General features: G+C 37.1%; 2 protein-coding genes across 2 annotated transcripts in view; both read right to left on the bottom strand.

Moving 5' to 3' along the window:
* Positions 1-4,243: 4,243 nt before the first annotated feature.
* On the bottom strand, positions 4,244-8,957 carry LOC141440490 (serine protease ea-like). The gene is made up of 4 exons (XM_074105017.1): positions 8,744-8,957; positions 7,280-7,448; positions 6,205-6,377; positions 4,244-4,885 (listed from the first exon to the last, which is right to left on the bottom strand). The coding sequence occupies exons 1-4, from the start codon at positions 8,826-8,828 to the stop codon at positions 4,500-4,502; spliced, it is 813 nt and encodes a 270-aa protein (XP_073961118.1). The 5' UTR covers positions 8,829-8,957; the 3' UTR covers positions 4,244-4,499.
* A 2,875-nt stretch (positions 8,958-11,832) lies between these two features.
* The window catches only part of mim (missing-in-metastasis), a 300,696-nt gene continuing 295,644 nt past the window's right edge, over positions 11,833-16,884 (bottom strand). Inside the window, exon 25 of the transcript XR_012452709.1 lies at positions 11,833-11,940. The gene's annotated coding sequence lies outside the window, so the exon portion shown is untranslated. The remainder of the gene's footprint in view (positions 11,941-16,884) is intronic.

Below are 16,884 nucleotides of genomic sequence, written 5' to 3'. Positions count from 1 at the left end.
TCAATCGCGAACTAACTTTATTTTTCTCTCTCTATTGTATATTCAAGGGCTGCTCATTTGTTTACATTAGGGCTGTGACGCTCGGCGGCTATCACGTGCGAAGCCTGGGGAAATTAAATGTCCTATGGACGGATGACCTGAGGTCGTACCTATACGTCGGTGACACTGCAATAACGCGCAATTAGCATTTTCCATAAGGTATAATTTTCACAGTCAAGACAGTACAATGTTAGTACTATTAGTACAGTGTAAATGACACCTTATGGATAATGCTAGTTACGCGTTATTGCAGTATCACCGACGTATTGTCTAGCGTTTCTGACACTCGCGATCACAATCAAGTGACAGTTTTTGTATGCGAAAACTGTCATTTGATTGCGATCGCGAGCGCCAGAAACGCTACGCAATAGACCCTCTGTTTAAAGTCGCGGGTTCACGGTGGATGCAAGCCGCTTCCAACCGAGGCAAATGGAGGTCTAAGGGGGAACCCTGTGTCCAACAGTGGACGTCCTACGGCTGATATGATGATGAAATACCTACCGTAAATTGAAAATCTGGATGCGATGTTAGTTTTTAGGTAACATTTTGTCATCGAACCGTAGTTATATTTGACCCATTGATAAACGCTTAACAACAGGTTAAAGAGGTAAATGGTTTTGATAGTTACATCCTGTGGCTTTTAATTCATAGAACTTCATTTAACAGGAAAATACACATATAGATAATGTAATAGGACGTCATAGTGATGTAATAGCCTGTGAGAATGTGTTAACCACAACTTTGTATAGCATCTCAGAGCTCAAGAACCAGATTAATTTTCGATTAACTGCAAAATTTGATTTTTTGTTGCTTTAAAATAAATAAATATTTAGTTGATTGAGTGTGCGAACAAATGACGTCATAAGTTGGTACCTATTTCCATTCAAACTCTATGAGAGAATTGTGTTTTGACAGCTCATAAAAAGTACGTCAATTGATTGGTGGTGTCAACATCCCTATTCTAGTTGTACCTACTACTCAACCACATACACTTTATTCAATTAAATTTCATGCAATAATAACTTCATCCCTTCATTAAAAACAGTTTAGGTAAGTACATTTTGCTTAAAAAAAATATATTCAAGAATGAAACTTAAAAACGAAGAGTTGTAAAGTAATTTAAAAATCTTTCCAGAACACACATAGTCATACATAATACCTACTTAACATTTTTAAAGTCCATTTAAATTTAATGCTTTATTTTGCCTTGTTCTTTGTACACAGTTTGTAAACAGGAACCAACACACACCTCCCCCAAAATTAAAATCCACTTTATCGAGTTGATCGAATCTGCATTTTAGTAACTTGTGGCATACTTATCTAAACTTTGGAGGGAGGTGTGGGTTGGTTCCTGTTTGCAAAACTACGTCCAAATAATTCTATACTTTTATTAGGTAATAACTGTATTAAACATTAATATATATATACCTACCTGACTAAATCTTTATGTTCCTTTGAGTATATTTTAGTAAGGTATATTTACACCGTTGAAAATATTGCTTAAAATAGGTACAGTAAAGTTCACGAATTACCGTATCCGTAAACGTAGAGTACCTAATAAGGAATTAAAGGTTCCTTTTCCCTTCTGAAGAACGGAACCCTGAAAAAGCTATATTTGGTAATAACCTTGGCTGTATAACGTTCCATAGTTACGACCAATCAAAGCAACAAATAGATCGATAAACTGCAGTTTTTATAGGTACATAATTATACATTATTAGCAGCGCGTGCAGTCAATTAACAAGTACGCATTTATCCTCAAATTTCTTTTACAGCTTTTGTACTCCTGCGCAACAGGGATTTCCTTTGCGTACGTCAAACTTAATTAATTAATCTGATTCAAGTGTTACTGTGCGGATAATCACTGATATAGGTAGTGCCACCAGAGTTGAGGTCACGCACACAAGAACATGTCGTGTAATGACAGCGGGATTTTGACATACACTCATTCATTTCATTCATTCTCCTTTTATGCAATCAGTTCTTAATTTATACGTTATGCCAATCCAATTTATGGAAAGTGAAAACAAACCGATTTCATCAAAATTCTTGTATAAACACCCACTGAATCGAATCAATAACACATTTATCTATAATTCGTGTCTTTAACTAGACGTCTAATCACTTTTTTCACCAAAATTTACTTGATATGAGAGAGAGAGAGAGAAACATTTATTTACACATATTCGATACATATAAAAATTGTGTATTAAATATGATTTTAATCTAAACTTTGTCTTCACGCCCGTAATAACAGACTTTGAAAGCCATACTTAATAAAAACCTCACGCAACAGTGCGCCATCTAGTGAGACAAAAAACGATAGCCCTCATTGGTTCTAGGTTTTCACATCATTAAGTGTCTGTGGTCGGGTTAATGGCGTCTTTCTATAAATTGGATTGACATAAACCATAGCTATACATAATGTGTAATCATTCACTTCAATTCTCGTGACACTACCTATACCGTAAAGCCGACTACTTTGATCAAATTGAGGCTAATTTATTAATTTTAAAATTTCTATACTAATCAATATTGTCCATTTTACTTGGCTAGATTTTGCGTAAGTACAAAATTACAGGAGGTTGAAAATAGCCTGAATGGCTTCGAAAAATATATGGAAAGCCGTGCCTTTGTTTTACTCAAGATGGCGGGGGCACTACCGGGTGCGGCCTGCTAATACGAGCAAATAATACAAACATAGGTCGTACTCGTCAAACTGAACAACAATTAAGTAGTTGAGCGACTTTTAGAAATCATTTGTATTTTTTTACACGTTAAAGTTCATTCGAAGAAGCAATGTAAAGCGAAATGTTTGATGTTTGTAGCGTGACAGGCGCCGTCAGCTGCGTTCTAGGATGGTGTACCTACATTGATTAACAGTGTTTAATTTGTATGAAAAAGGGAAAATCTAAAGACTCTATTATTTTTAATAGTCGCTGAACTAATGTTGTTCAGTTTGACAAGTAACTACGATATTCAATTCGATAGTCTATTGGTGTCAAGTGTCCCATGATATTTAGTTATTATTATTACAGGCCACACCTGGAATAGATCTCAATTCTTTTGTCGGCGAAGTCAACAACGTCGCATATTCTTATACCTACCGAAATCTGTTTGATGTTCCACCTAGTTAAGTAGTTATCTAAGTTGGTTATCTGGGCGGAACAAAGGAAATATTTTACATAAAATCAGTAATGAGAAGTATCGGAGTTTGTGTACACTAAATCCGATGTGCTGCATCCGCGGACATACCCAATTTACGGTTCTCTAACCCTCCGAGTTGCCTCGTAAAATGTTTCACTACGCTACTAAGGCGTGTGCTTAACAAAGTAATATGTAATAGCAATCTTTGTAGATTATCACATCAAACAGACTTATTGACAAAAGTAAGAATAGATTTTGGTAGTTTTAGTCAGTCCGCTGAACGGTTTTCGTAACTAGCGAGTACCTACAGATGACTTTCCTGTTTGGTAACTGGTTGCGAGAAAATTACTTAACGCACTGCCATTTTACAAAAATACTTTCAACCATCAGCCCACCGAAAATACAAACCAAAAATATTTCATCGGAAAGAAATAGGGCGCGGAGGCGTTAGAAAATACTTGATGTTAAAATGTTTAGTTATTTGTTTTATAGTTTATGTACTTAATTATATCTTGAATTTTTTGGAATGAAGATAATTTTGTTTTTATAGATAATAATTATATTGTTGATATTAGGAATACACATTATGCCAAAGCGTGTTATTGTAAAAAATATGTAAGAATTCTTATATGTAAATGTAATGCTAGACGAAGTGTAAGTTCGCAGCGAAAAATGCTAAAAAATATCTACAAGAAGACTGATTAGTCGTCATAACGATGGTTGTTTGGGTTCATATACAATTGACCTAGAATTAATTAATAAATGTTAGATAAATTGTATGCGTTTTTCCTTCCTCCGCTTCTATGTTATGATATAAGTAATGTAAGTCTTGTAAATCTTATCTCACCCACTTCCAAGGGTCATATTTACTTAATTTTTTTATATCATTCATCATTAAATATTATAAAACAAAGTCTCCTGTTGGATCTGTCTGTATGTTCCCGACTATCTCAAAATAATTAAATCTGATAGTTGTGACTTTAATATGTGCTTTTTGACTTCTCTCGTTCTTTACTAACTCTTTAACAGTATGTATTTCATAATAAAACAACAACAGTTACATTTAACGTTCACTTTATTCCAATCCATTCAGACAACTAATACTTAAATACTAGTAATTAAATATCATTTATCTACAGGCCGCAAACACGTTGTGAGGCACAGTCAACGTGGTTCAAATAACTTCGCAAGTTGTGACACCAGGGCCTTTGTACTTCATACGACGGGCTAAAGTATTTCTTAAATAAGAATATTTGCATTGAATGCAAGTATCGCCTTCGCTTTTAAACGTAGTTACTTAGTATAACTAATATCTAAACTTTATCCATAACATCATTAACCCAATCTAGATAAGTAAAGACACTGGTATAAATGCCAGGCTTTCCTTCTGTCCCGCACACAGTGAATCCTTTGCTGGTCAAGCCAGCAAGTTCTGCTCTTTCTTTGTACTCCACTAAAGGTCCGCCGGAATCCCCATTGCAGGTGTCCACACCTTCCTCGCCCCCCGCGCAGATGACGTCGTGGAGTAGTTCAGTGCCTTGGTAAGCGTTTTGGCAGTCCGTCCACTTCCACTGCGGTAGTGGTATGATTTTCTTAATTTCGCTGTATTCGGAGATACGTGGGATCTCTCCCCAACCAGCTGCGGTGAAAGTAACGTTTCTGGGAGTAGCCGTTGGAAGACAAATCGGTCGGATGAAGTCTGTAAAGAAGAAATATAATGGTTATTAATTTGATTTACTTCAATTCTTTGAACGAACCAAATTTCGAATTTCTTGATAGCGGAAAATACTTCTTATGCGCATTGTACTTATAGGTAGTGCCACGAAAGTTGAAGTTAATGATTACATGAAGAACTGATTTCAAAAAAGAATAATTAATGAAAGGAATGAGTAAATGTCCCGGTGTCGTTACATGACATGTTCTTGTGTGCGTGACCTCAACTCTGGTGGTACTACCTATACCAGCTCAATAATTGTTACTACGCAAGGTAAAAAAAATCGACGTCGCTGGTTAGTTTTAATAAAAAGTTTCCGCGTTTATTGTGTGGATTGTTCATAGTAGGATAAAATTAACAGGTTCATTATAAAATCCAATATTACGTCCTGTATACGCAGGTATTTAACCACAATCCAATTATGACATATAGGATAGATGAGCATGAATGACTGTCTGGTCTATTTAACTGAAACTTCAAGTATATATTAAGGGTAATTATTTAGTTAATAAATTAATTAGTTAGATAGGTTTATACAGCTTTCGATTACGAGTTTCAAATGTAATTAAACACTACTACTTTCTTTATTAAATATAAGATAATATTTTACTTTAACGAAGATTATATTTAAATGACTATATCCTAACACAAAGTACATATGTACCTTGTTTTTACAGTAATAACGATAATCTTATTTTACTCCACCGTAACGTAATACTCATTTGAAAGTCACTTTTGAAAAACCCAGGAACGTCCCAGTTAATACATAAACAAGCAAGGAGCTTGCGCTTAAACCATCGGTATAAACGTTAAACACACAAATTTGTGCTCTTTCCCTTTGTCTTAAAGTATTAGATCCACTGACGTAGTTTAAGGAATAAAATAAGGAAATTCGTAGCAAAATTAAAGTCACTCATTTGTTAACGCTTATTCTGCAAATGCATGTACCATTAATGGATAGTCTAACGAGAATCAAAAACCATTTGGCTAACCATTGGAGCACACCTTGTCAAAGGAACACTATTTAAATCATAACCATGTCGTGTCCAGTTTTAGAAAAGAAAGAATTTCTTTCTTTCCCAGATGTTGCAAGAGGTGTGATGTAAAAGCCGGCAGTAGCATTCTCTATTGCCAACTACGAATAAAGCCGGCAGTAGCATTCTCTATTGCCAACTACGAATTCCGGATTCTAGCAGAAGCTAGCTAATATACCTTCATAGAAAGGAAGGTAGATTAGGGGAAATTAACAACACTATTTAATATCTAAGAATCTGAAATTTGAATAGTTACAAGTTTTGACTTACCGGTATACGGGGCGTCGCTGCCTAGGGTAAGGACGGCGATGTCATGACTCGAACCATTATACTTAGGATGTATGGCCACATCGACAATCTCAATGCTTCTAGCTACCGAACACACGCCATCGACACAATCCTCTTCGGTCCTCAAGTCATATTCACCTAATCGTACTTTATACCTGGAAAATAATAATAAAAAAATATTAGACCAAAGACTACATCTCTCTATTCCGAGATCAGTTTAAAGAGTCCCATTGAGTCAATGCAAACTTTTAATCGCTAATTTGTCAGTCAATCACGTTACTCTTTTGTAGGTACAAATAGATTATTGTTTTTGTAAACTTGTAAACTTCTTAATCTGGTATCCTCGAAGTTGCCAAACCATCGATCGCAACCAGTTACGGAAGCGGATATTATTTTATTTTGATTGTTTCACTAATGTCACGGCTTTCTAATTTACTTTTTGTCCAACATTTTTTACTATGTAATTTGAGCGTCTGTTTACATTTGGTTGATTAAAACTAACAAACAAGTAAAGCTAATTTTTCTACATAACTATAAACAAGGTAAAAAGTCTCTCTTTAAACACTGTTATCAAATTTCCTTTTCCCGACCGCGTAACTTTAAAAGGAAATTTGTTATTTAAGTACAAAAACAATAATACATTATGGATATAAACAGACCAAACCCCGAATTAGTTATGGCACAAACAGAGTAAGTTTGTAGTTATTTTTGTTATTTCCTCGAAATACGAAGAGCGATAAAAAAAAATCTCAATTATTTATGCTTTCTCAATCATTCTTTCTGTGATTTCCATTAGAGAATTGTTTTTTTTTTATTATTTCATAACTTCATGATATAAATAAAACTACTGACAGTGCAAAGAGTCTGTGCGGCACGTGTAAAACTCATGCAATGCCCAGTTTTTAACAGGTGTAATGGCTCGTACTTGAGCGCGAAAAGTAAGTGTTCAGAGTGGTAATGGTAGCTTAGTCTCTGTCGTTTTGTGTATAAGGGGTCAGGAAGTGAGTCTAGCATGAAACTAAGCATTTGGCGTAAAAGAACACATAAATTTACTTACATATCAACCCTCTTAATACAATGTGCTGCCGTAATCACGTGCCTCTTGCTTATAAGGGTACCTCCACACCTAATGTCCACCATCGAACCGCGTCTGTAATATTCCAGAAGAACTAGCCAGGGGTTGTGGTGGATCAGGCTGGAACTTGCTTCCACGCCGCAAGGGTGCACTGAAATTAAAAAAAAGGCGTTAATTTGAAGTCTTTAAGTCACCATCTAAATTTTGACAAGTGTCAGTACCAGTAAAGTAACATGTTTAAGTATTATGATATTAACATAGTTGCGTTGTTCATTTGCTACGACAGTGCCTTGCAACAACCCATTTAACGTTTACATACTATCACGTATATTGATTGCTGTTACTGTACATTTTTCATTCAGTAATGGGTGAAGAACAAAAAGCTAGGCCACATTAAATGATAGTTAACCATGATAAAAAAAATGACTGGAAAAAGTTCCGTAGTGACAAGAAAACTGCTAATTTTACGTAGGTACTGACTGGCGTTAAGGAGTCCAACTTTTTCAACTCCACCCTAATTTGACACTGCTTATGGTATTCAATATGACTTGTGATTTAAGACATCATCGAATGATTTAAGGCAAAGGCCTCCCTCCCCTCTTGACCTCCACAAGTCCCGTTCTGACGCAATGTTGAGTTTTATAATTATGAATGGCATTTTCAAGTGACGTGATTATTGATTGAAGTAAAAACCTTATTCAACGCCAAGTTTAGGTACACAATAAAACTAATTGAAACTTTGCCTCTGAGTGGAAATCACTTTAAGAATCTCTCTCTTAGTCGTCTTAGGCCCATCATACACGGTGAAACGCAACTGCAACGAAACCCTTTTGAAATGATTGGTTTGAAACCAGTTTCAATCGTTTTCCACACACGCCGCAACCACAATGTGATAAAATTATTCACAATCATTTCCGTTTTGAGAACAGACGTCTACAAAATGTCTAGTTCAAGTGATGAAGAACTTGTAGTCCCGTATATTTGTATCTTCGACAAAGGTGGCGTAAACGAAGAAGTGTGTGGATACACATCCCTACATTGAGAAGAATATCAGCCGCATGTTTGTTTAGCTGCCAAAGAATTACAAGAGACTGATAGAAAATTCATGGATTGTTATCGTATAAGCAAAAGTCAACTTCCAACACAAATTTAATGTTTTTATATTCGTCGTCAGTCAGGTTATTGCACCGAAAAAGACGCCAAGCCGATGAAACGCAAACATGAGTTTCCACGCCATTGCACGCCAGTTTCACTGCGACTGATTTGCAACGCGTTTCAAACCGATTTCAAACTGGTTGAGTCATGTGTGGTCTCTCAAAGGAGTCTATGGCATAAACTCAAATGAAACTCAAAATTAACTAGAAGTTGCAGTTTCGATGCAGTTGCATTTCACCGTGTGTGCTGGGCCTTACGTATGATGATGATGATGATAAAAATGTTACTTACCTTCAGCTCCCATTAAATGCAGTCCTTCCACTGTTATCACAGCACTGAACGCGATCAAAAGTAGAGTTATCATCTTGATATCCATAGCGTTTCCAAACCCTAAAAGGTATAGGATAAAGTTTAGTATTAGTTATTGACTGACAAACTATTAAGGCAAAACCATATTGTTGTCCAGTCAATCTGGCGACCGTCTGTGAACTGAGGGAAGCGTGTATAAGCCCGTTTATTATACTTTACTATTGAATTTTCCTTATTGCGTAAATGCCCTTAAAGTTACAGTGTGGATTTAATTTACATTCGTATCACACATACACACGCATACATACACTTACCTGTATCTGTATATTATTTTAAAGAAATACTTTTACGTTAGAACAGTATCCTATAGCTTTTATAATCATCGCAATAACCTAAGTTTAAATTAAAATTCGTTAAAAATCGATTTAAAAAAATGAAGTTTCCGAGCCTTTTCGATATATCACAAAGTTTTTAGTACATCTTGTGCAATGGTACGTTATAAAATGCCTCTCGAGCTTCGGATTCGCATGATACTATTCATATAAACAGGATAAACTTGCTTTCTCTATCGCACACTATTTGGACATGACATCATGCAGGGAGTAGGTACGTAACATTGCTTTAGGCTCAGTTTAAAACAAGAGCGACAACAAAACGACGGTTAAGAGCAGAATTTAATCGATGGCTCTACTGTCTTCCTAACAGTCACAATTTTAACTAACTACAATAACTTTATTTTCTCAAAAATGTCCGTAAAAGTTGTCATTATTCTTTACATATCAGAAAGTGAAGTGCATAGTTTATGGTCAGCGAAAAATTAAAAAGTTAAAAAGATTGCAGGCGCGCTAGCTCGACAATAATGAATTAGCGCGTCTGCAATCAGTGACAACTTTTTAAAAAAGTTAAAAAGGCCATGGAAATGTTGACACAAGTCGTATACAGCCAAATCTAATGGGCGGTATCAGATATTTTGATGGAACTTCGGACTTTTTTATTGGGTCTGGAACAACTTGTGGTGTTTTCGGTGGAAAAATACAGCTGCAGTTTATTTTAAATGAAAAAAGGCGGGAAAGCATAAGAAAAATAATTGGAATAAAATTAAATGTTATGATATATTTTGAGAAAAGCTTTATATTAGTCTCGGCTGGAATAGCAATTGCTGGCTTCGTATTAGTTAAACGGACTCGCAAGCTCGTCCGTTTAATACTCATGACTACTTCCAGGCCACGACAATTACCTCATATTATTACATCCATTTTTAATGATAATTGACCCCAAGTTACAATAAAAGCACTGGGTAGCAAATATCTCTTAAAGTTTCATAAAAGGATTTCATGGAAAAAAAATAGAAGTAAGTACGAATATGCACTTGGAATAACCCGTAACTCGAACTCGTTTTCCTCTAAAGTTACTGGTCTAATTTATTTATCGTATGGAATAAGTGTCACTGCAAAACTGTGCACGAAATACAAATGAAAACTAAACATTAAAACTTAAATCTAGATTTTTTTAAATATTCCACGGCTTTCTCTGACAGCTTCTTGAGGTCATCTATGTGTCCATCGAACTTAGTGATCGGGCATTCCAGTACCATGCGGTCTAATAATCGGAGTCCAATTGCTTAACAGTACAATTTAATAGTATTAATGAATTTCAATACAAATTGCTAATACTATTTACTCCTACTTTGTCATCAAATTGGGCTCTGGTTTCCACTTAAGTACAAGAATTAATGAATAATTACACACAAATGAAGACTAGGACTCTAGTCTCTGCTAATTTGTTTTTGATTTGGTATACCAAACGAACGAACGATAAAATCCTACTACGCAACCAGAGTTAGAAGCAAGAAATCACTTTCCTCTTACATCCTTATTAGTATCAGGGTCGATCAACTTTTTCTTGTACCTCGTTGCCATGGTTACGTCCCCTGGACAACTCTTTGAAACCATAACTTATATTGTTGTTGCAATTACAAGCCCATTATTTTAGACTATCTCCTAAGCATGCTATCTACTAATGAGTAGCATATACTACAACAGTTTTAAAAACTCTGTCTCTTGGACAACGGGACAGAATAACAAACAAAAAAAATTGATTGACCCATCAGCGTTCGTTTTGTGTAAGGAAAGAAAAGGTCCTTTTAAAAAACCGGTTAAATAATTGTTCATCTCCTGGTGCTAAGAATGTAACTTAGTTACATAATTACAAACAGTAAGCTGCAGAGAAATGTGCCCCACGGTGGTACATACATAAATCGTAGGGTAGGGTAGGGCACTGGGGTACATACGTAGAAACGGGAAAATTGTCACCAAATGTCAATTCGAGTGCCGGAGCCCATGGTTAAAACCGGCGAAGCCCGGCTGAATAAACAATAATGTACCGACTACTTAATAATATAAATAAATAAATATCACGGGACAATTCACACCAATTGTCCTTGTCCCAAAGTAAGTAGCAAAGTAGCAAAGCTTGTTTTATGGGTACTAAGCAACGGATAAATATAATTATATAGATAGATACTCGTACATTTTTAAATACATATTAAACACCCAAGACCCGAGAACAAACATTCGTATTTTTAATACAAATATCTGCCCCGACACGGGAATCGAACCCGGGACCACAAGCTTCGTAGTCAGGTTCTCTAACCACTAGGCCATCTGGTCGTCAAATATGTCACCTAATATAATGGACAGGAGTTTGAAATGAATAAGGAATAGAGATAAATATACAATTATACCCCGTGCCGTGGCCGAAGCCGTGGTGGCGGCCTACTGGTTTGACCTGTGGCCTCTCAAGCAGACCTCTACCCCGGGTTACTCGCATCTGAGTTTTTCGAAATTTATATGGGAACATTTGAAATTTACCACGATTTTTGCGGTGAAAGAAAAAATCGTGAAGAAACCTACACAAACCTGCGAAGCAATTCAATGTTGTGTGTGAAGTTCCCAATCGGCACTAGCCTCGCGTGGGAACTACGGCCCAAGCCCTCTCATTCTGAGAGGAGGCCTGTGCCCAGCAGTGGGACGTGTATAGGCTGGGATAATACAATTATATGTACCTTGAACTACTGCCGTCGTCGTTATGGTGAAGTCGTTGTCACCAAAGCTGTTTCGTTTGTAACTTTTCCCACAGATTATACTGTTAATCAATATGATAATAATGGTAACAAATATCTGAAATAAAATAAATTGTCATTATTATTTACCATTAGGTACCGTTACATTAGAAATTAACCACGAGCTTTACGATGAAGGAAAACATAGTGAGAAAGCTGTATGAAGTTCCCAAACCGGCAAAGCAATTCAATAGGGTGTGTGAAGTACTCTATCCACACTGAGCCCGCTTGGAAACTACGGCCCAAGCCCTCTCATTCTGAGAGAAGGCCTGTGCCCAGCAGTGGGACGTATACAGCCTGGGATGATAATGTTGATGATGATCATTATTTTTAGAGTTCTATACATCAATCGGCAAATTTGGAACCATTTTAGGATCGCTTTACTGTCTGTCATGCAGTTTCGCGAAAAAATGTGTTCATGTACACACTGTGTAATTGTTAAAATTATAAAAGGTATTAAGGTATTCTATTAATTGCCGGCCGGGGAATCAAAACTACTAATGTACTTCCAGTTGTCCCAGAAACTTGAAATTTGGTGTAAAGATAGCTCTTCCTCATGAGTTTGGTTGAGTTCGTAACGCTCAGCATTTGTGTGTTGTTACAGCGTGGAGATGGAGAAACTGGATGAACACACATTTCTTGCATAAACGTAGCTATCACAAGTTCGCGGGTGAGCAAATTGTTTTAAGTTCACTAAAACTTTTTCTTATAAATAAATATCATGGGACACTTGACACCAACTTAATTTACCTAAGTAATTCTGGAGCGGCAAACTATACGTTGTTCACGAAATCCAATATGCAGCACAAAACACAACATACTTTCCTTAAGGTACAGTCAACAATGTATCAATCCGTACCTATTGAAATTATTTATACGGTGCTGTGGTGTTGCCAACTTGGTGCATTTTCCTCTAAAACAGCGCGATTTAGGCCGCGTTTCCACTGTAGACGTGCGAGTGTGGCGTACAAGGGTATCAGCCGCCAGGGGCGGAAGAAAATTTTTCATCTGTCCTGTTCGGAAAGTTTAATTTTCATGAACCTAGACTAGATAGCCGGGTGGAAAATTGCGTTTTCATCTCTAGGGTGGAAAGTATGTTTTTTTTTTATTTTTCGATTAGCCACGGAGTCGAAGATAATTGAGTCACGTCAATGACACTTTTTTTTCACGTTTCGGTATGGCCATCAAGATGCACGTCGTGACCAAGGACCTTATATACAACACTGGAGGTTGAACACCGAACATCCGTTTGAAACGAGAAATTTGATTTTTATTACGTCACGAACATATTCCATCTCTTTCTTTAGTTAGGTTAAAGAAGAGATGGAAGTCATTCGTGAAATATGAAAGAAAGAGATGGAATATATACAATACAATACAATACAATACAATAACTCTTTATTGCACACCAATACAGTAAACAGTACAGAGAAAACAAGTATATACATATAGATTTTCTAAGGTAAGCAATAGGCGGCCTTATCGCTTCAGAGCGATCTCTTCCAGGCAACCTTTACAATGGACAGAAATAAGGAATACATTTTAGCAGGTGGTGCAATTTACAGTAGATTATAGCTGTATCAAGAATACATAAAACTAACACATACAATACACATACACAACAAATCTAAACAGATAGATAGGTAGATAGATACCATAACAACACATAAATAAGCTAACTATAACATTTATACGCAAGATGACAGGTAGTGCTCCCTAAGCATAGACCTAAAGATAGGCAAGGACTTTGCGCGCCTCAAGTCTATCGGTAGGGAGTTCCACAACCGAGTGGCCTGGACAGTGTAAGAATAAACATAGAATTTAGAGTTTGAAAGTGGGACAGTAAGGATATAAATAAGTAATAAAGGTCAAATTTCTTCGTTCGGCGTTTAACCTCCAGTTTTGTTTAAAAGCTCCTTGGTCGTGACCAACTTGATTTTTTTTATAGTCGGCCATGGCAAGTGGCCAGTCGAAAGGGTACCGTTGGAGGTTGGATATAAGTAAATTCTTATTTTTTTGTAGTATTTTACTTTCCTCACAGTCGAAAGTATATCTCGGGTGAAATGGGTCACTTTCCACCCTTGGTTATCATTCTATGTACTATTGCCGCCCTTATATTTAGAGGTTACTCATTCTAATCGGTCCGAATCGTAGGTGCGTTTTTTTGTTATGGAATTATCATCATCATCCCAGCCTATACACGTCCCACTGCTGGGCACAGTCCTCCTCTCAGAATGAGAACACTTGGGCCGTAGTTCCCACGCGCGCCCAGTGCAGATTGGGAACTTTGCACATGCAATTCAATTTCCCCAACTACGCTACGCCACTGTGCGAGGATGTGGAACGTTCAGTGCCCTTAGTGTAAGTTTTCGGTTACAAAATACGTCTTATTTTGACACGTTATTTTGATACGTTATTTTGTAACCGAAAACTTACACTAAGGGTACTGACTGTTTCCACCAAAAATGTGCGAAGTATGAGCGGGGCGAGCATGCATAGGAGGCTGTGTAGCGGGCTCTTTTCGAGTGAGCGAGCGGGGTGCGGTGAGCCGGGAGCGGTGCGCGCGCGAGTGCGCCCTACTATACTTCATTTTTTTTAGCATTAGAAAGAAGGTTAGCGATCTTGACGTGTCTTTTTATTGAAAAAAAAACTGTTGAAAAATAAGTCAGAGCAAATATGTAACAATAAGCAAGGACAAAATACATGCTTTTGGTATGATAAGTAATAGTTACTGTTTTTTGTAAAATTAAAAAGACTCGAGATAAATTACCCTTTCTTCTAATGCTAAAAAAACGAAGTATAGTGAGGGAGTACTTAGCAACACATCCCTGGCTACATATTCCTGCACTGCACACTGCTGATCCCGGTCCACTCTCATAATATATTCCGTGTAGGCATGGGTCGTTACGTGATTTGAGCGAAACGAAACGAAACTGGTGACAAGATTAACGTCACTGGTTACTAAAACCAGTGATTTTAGTAACCAGTTTCGTTTATTGTAGGTACCCGGTGCGGTGATGCGTTTTGTGACTGTTTTGTAACTGAGTATTTAACGTAATTAGTAAAAAGCTATTGAGCTATGACGTTATTTATCACAAGCGTGATTTTTGGCTGTAGGTAGTCATATCAATTACTTCATGATGGCTAATTTAAACTTAAAGTTCTGTAACTGTAACTGATACTTTATAATATTTATTAATTCTTCCATCAACCTAATTAATACCTTATTGCAATAGGTAACAATAATATTTAAATTCATGTAAGGCACTTGTCTCACCGCCAGCGAGGAAACGATTGGCTATCGACTATTTTTTCGCTCAAGAAACGAACAAAAGATATAAGATCCTGTGTGAGTAAAAAAGACACATATATTAATAGCTGATCGCTGGCTGTTCACACTGTCGGCGAGAACTCGCTCTTACATCTTTTGTCGCAGCGACTAGAGCTATAAAACTCGCTGAGCTATAGATACTCGCTCAGCGATGTCAGCTTGGCGGCCGCCCCGCACGAGCGAGTCGAGAGGAGCGAGTAATCGCCGGTCGCACGCGAACACTCGCTTACAGCCGAGCGACAAAACTACACTCGCTTCTCGCTGCTCGCCCACTCGTTTCTAGTTACTCGCTCTACTCGCTTCTCGCTCATCGTCGGCGGTGGGACAAGTGCCTAAGGCGCCAACCAAACTCTTACAGCGGTAAGCGGCTATAATTTTTACTCCATTCCATGCCATCCATTGCGTCCGTTACGTCTATAACGTTGAAACGAAAATCGCTTCACCACAAACAAAGTAGCTCATTTTAAAAATCACCACTTGTCGCTTGAGTGAAACGTAAAACCATGCCATTCGTTTCGTTCCGTTCGTGACGTCTATGACGCTGGAACGACTCGCATCACCACAAGAGAAGCTCGTTAAAAAAATCACCACTTTGTCGCTTCACGTGAAACCAGTGATTCGGTGACTCGTCACGACACTAGTTACTGTAACCGGTGACGTTAAATAATGTCCACCTCTATTCCGTGGTCATTTCAATGTTACTGAGTCAAACTTTATTTTTATTTCAGTTTAAAGTAAAGACAAACGGTGCCAGGAATTACACCTGGGTTAGTTTCGTTCAGGTTCGAAAAACGTAAACCGCGAATGATGACAGCGATTTGTGGTTACATTTCGAGCGGTCACATTTTGTGGGTAGGCATGGCAAAAGTAGGCACGATAAAAAATTTTAACATAAAAAAACTGAAAAGCAAAATAATCTTTTTTTTATCTAACCTCAATCTAGGTACCAGTTTGAAATCGGTGCCTCAGCGAGCCAGGAGTGATAAGCCCATCAGGTAGACGACTATTTATAGGTTCCACTCCTGCTGGCTAGTGCTGAGGCACCGACTTCAAACTGGTACCTAGATTAAGGTTAGATAAAAAAGGCTTATTATTTTTGCTTTATTTAGTTTGTTAAAAAGTTTTTATTTTATAATTTTTTCCCACTCTCAGGAATTTATTTTCCAAACTTATATCGGAACAACTTCGAGGTATACCCTATCCAATAAAAAAAATATCAAAATCGGACTACTCGGTAAAAAGTTATACGTGGTCATACATTACAATCATCAATCACCCGTTTGGTTATGGTCAGAGACATACGATAGGTATATACGGGGTGTCTCTGATATTTTTTTTATCGTGGACAGTCTTTAATATCCAACTAATGCATCCAGTCCGCAGCCATGCCAATGTTTCGGACAGAAAGGGGTCCATATCGGCTCGTATAATTGTTGAAAGTCCAATAATACATTCTGATGTATTATTTGTATTAATCCTTTTTTCCGTGAATCAAATAATTGTTATAAAATAAACCTAACCTAACTACAGTTTTCTATAGGACGACCATTTAAAAATTTCAGAAAAACTAAAGTTTCAATGGGAAAAAAATATTACAAACAATAATTCGGACAAACAGTACAGTATGACCGTCATCATCCCCGCCTATATAGGTCCCACTGCTGGGCACAA

Source organism: Choristoneura fumiferana, chromosome 22 (assembly GCF_025370935.1).
Source record: "Choristoneura fumiferana chromosome 22, NRCan_CFum_1, whole genome shotgun sequence".
Lineage (NCBI taxonomy): Eukaryota > Metazoa > Arthropoda > Insecta > Lepidoptera > Tortricidae > Choristoneura > Choristoneura fumiferana.
This window is presented reverse-complemented; position numbering and strand designations above follow the sequence as displayed.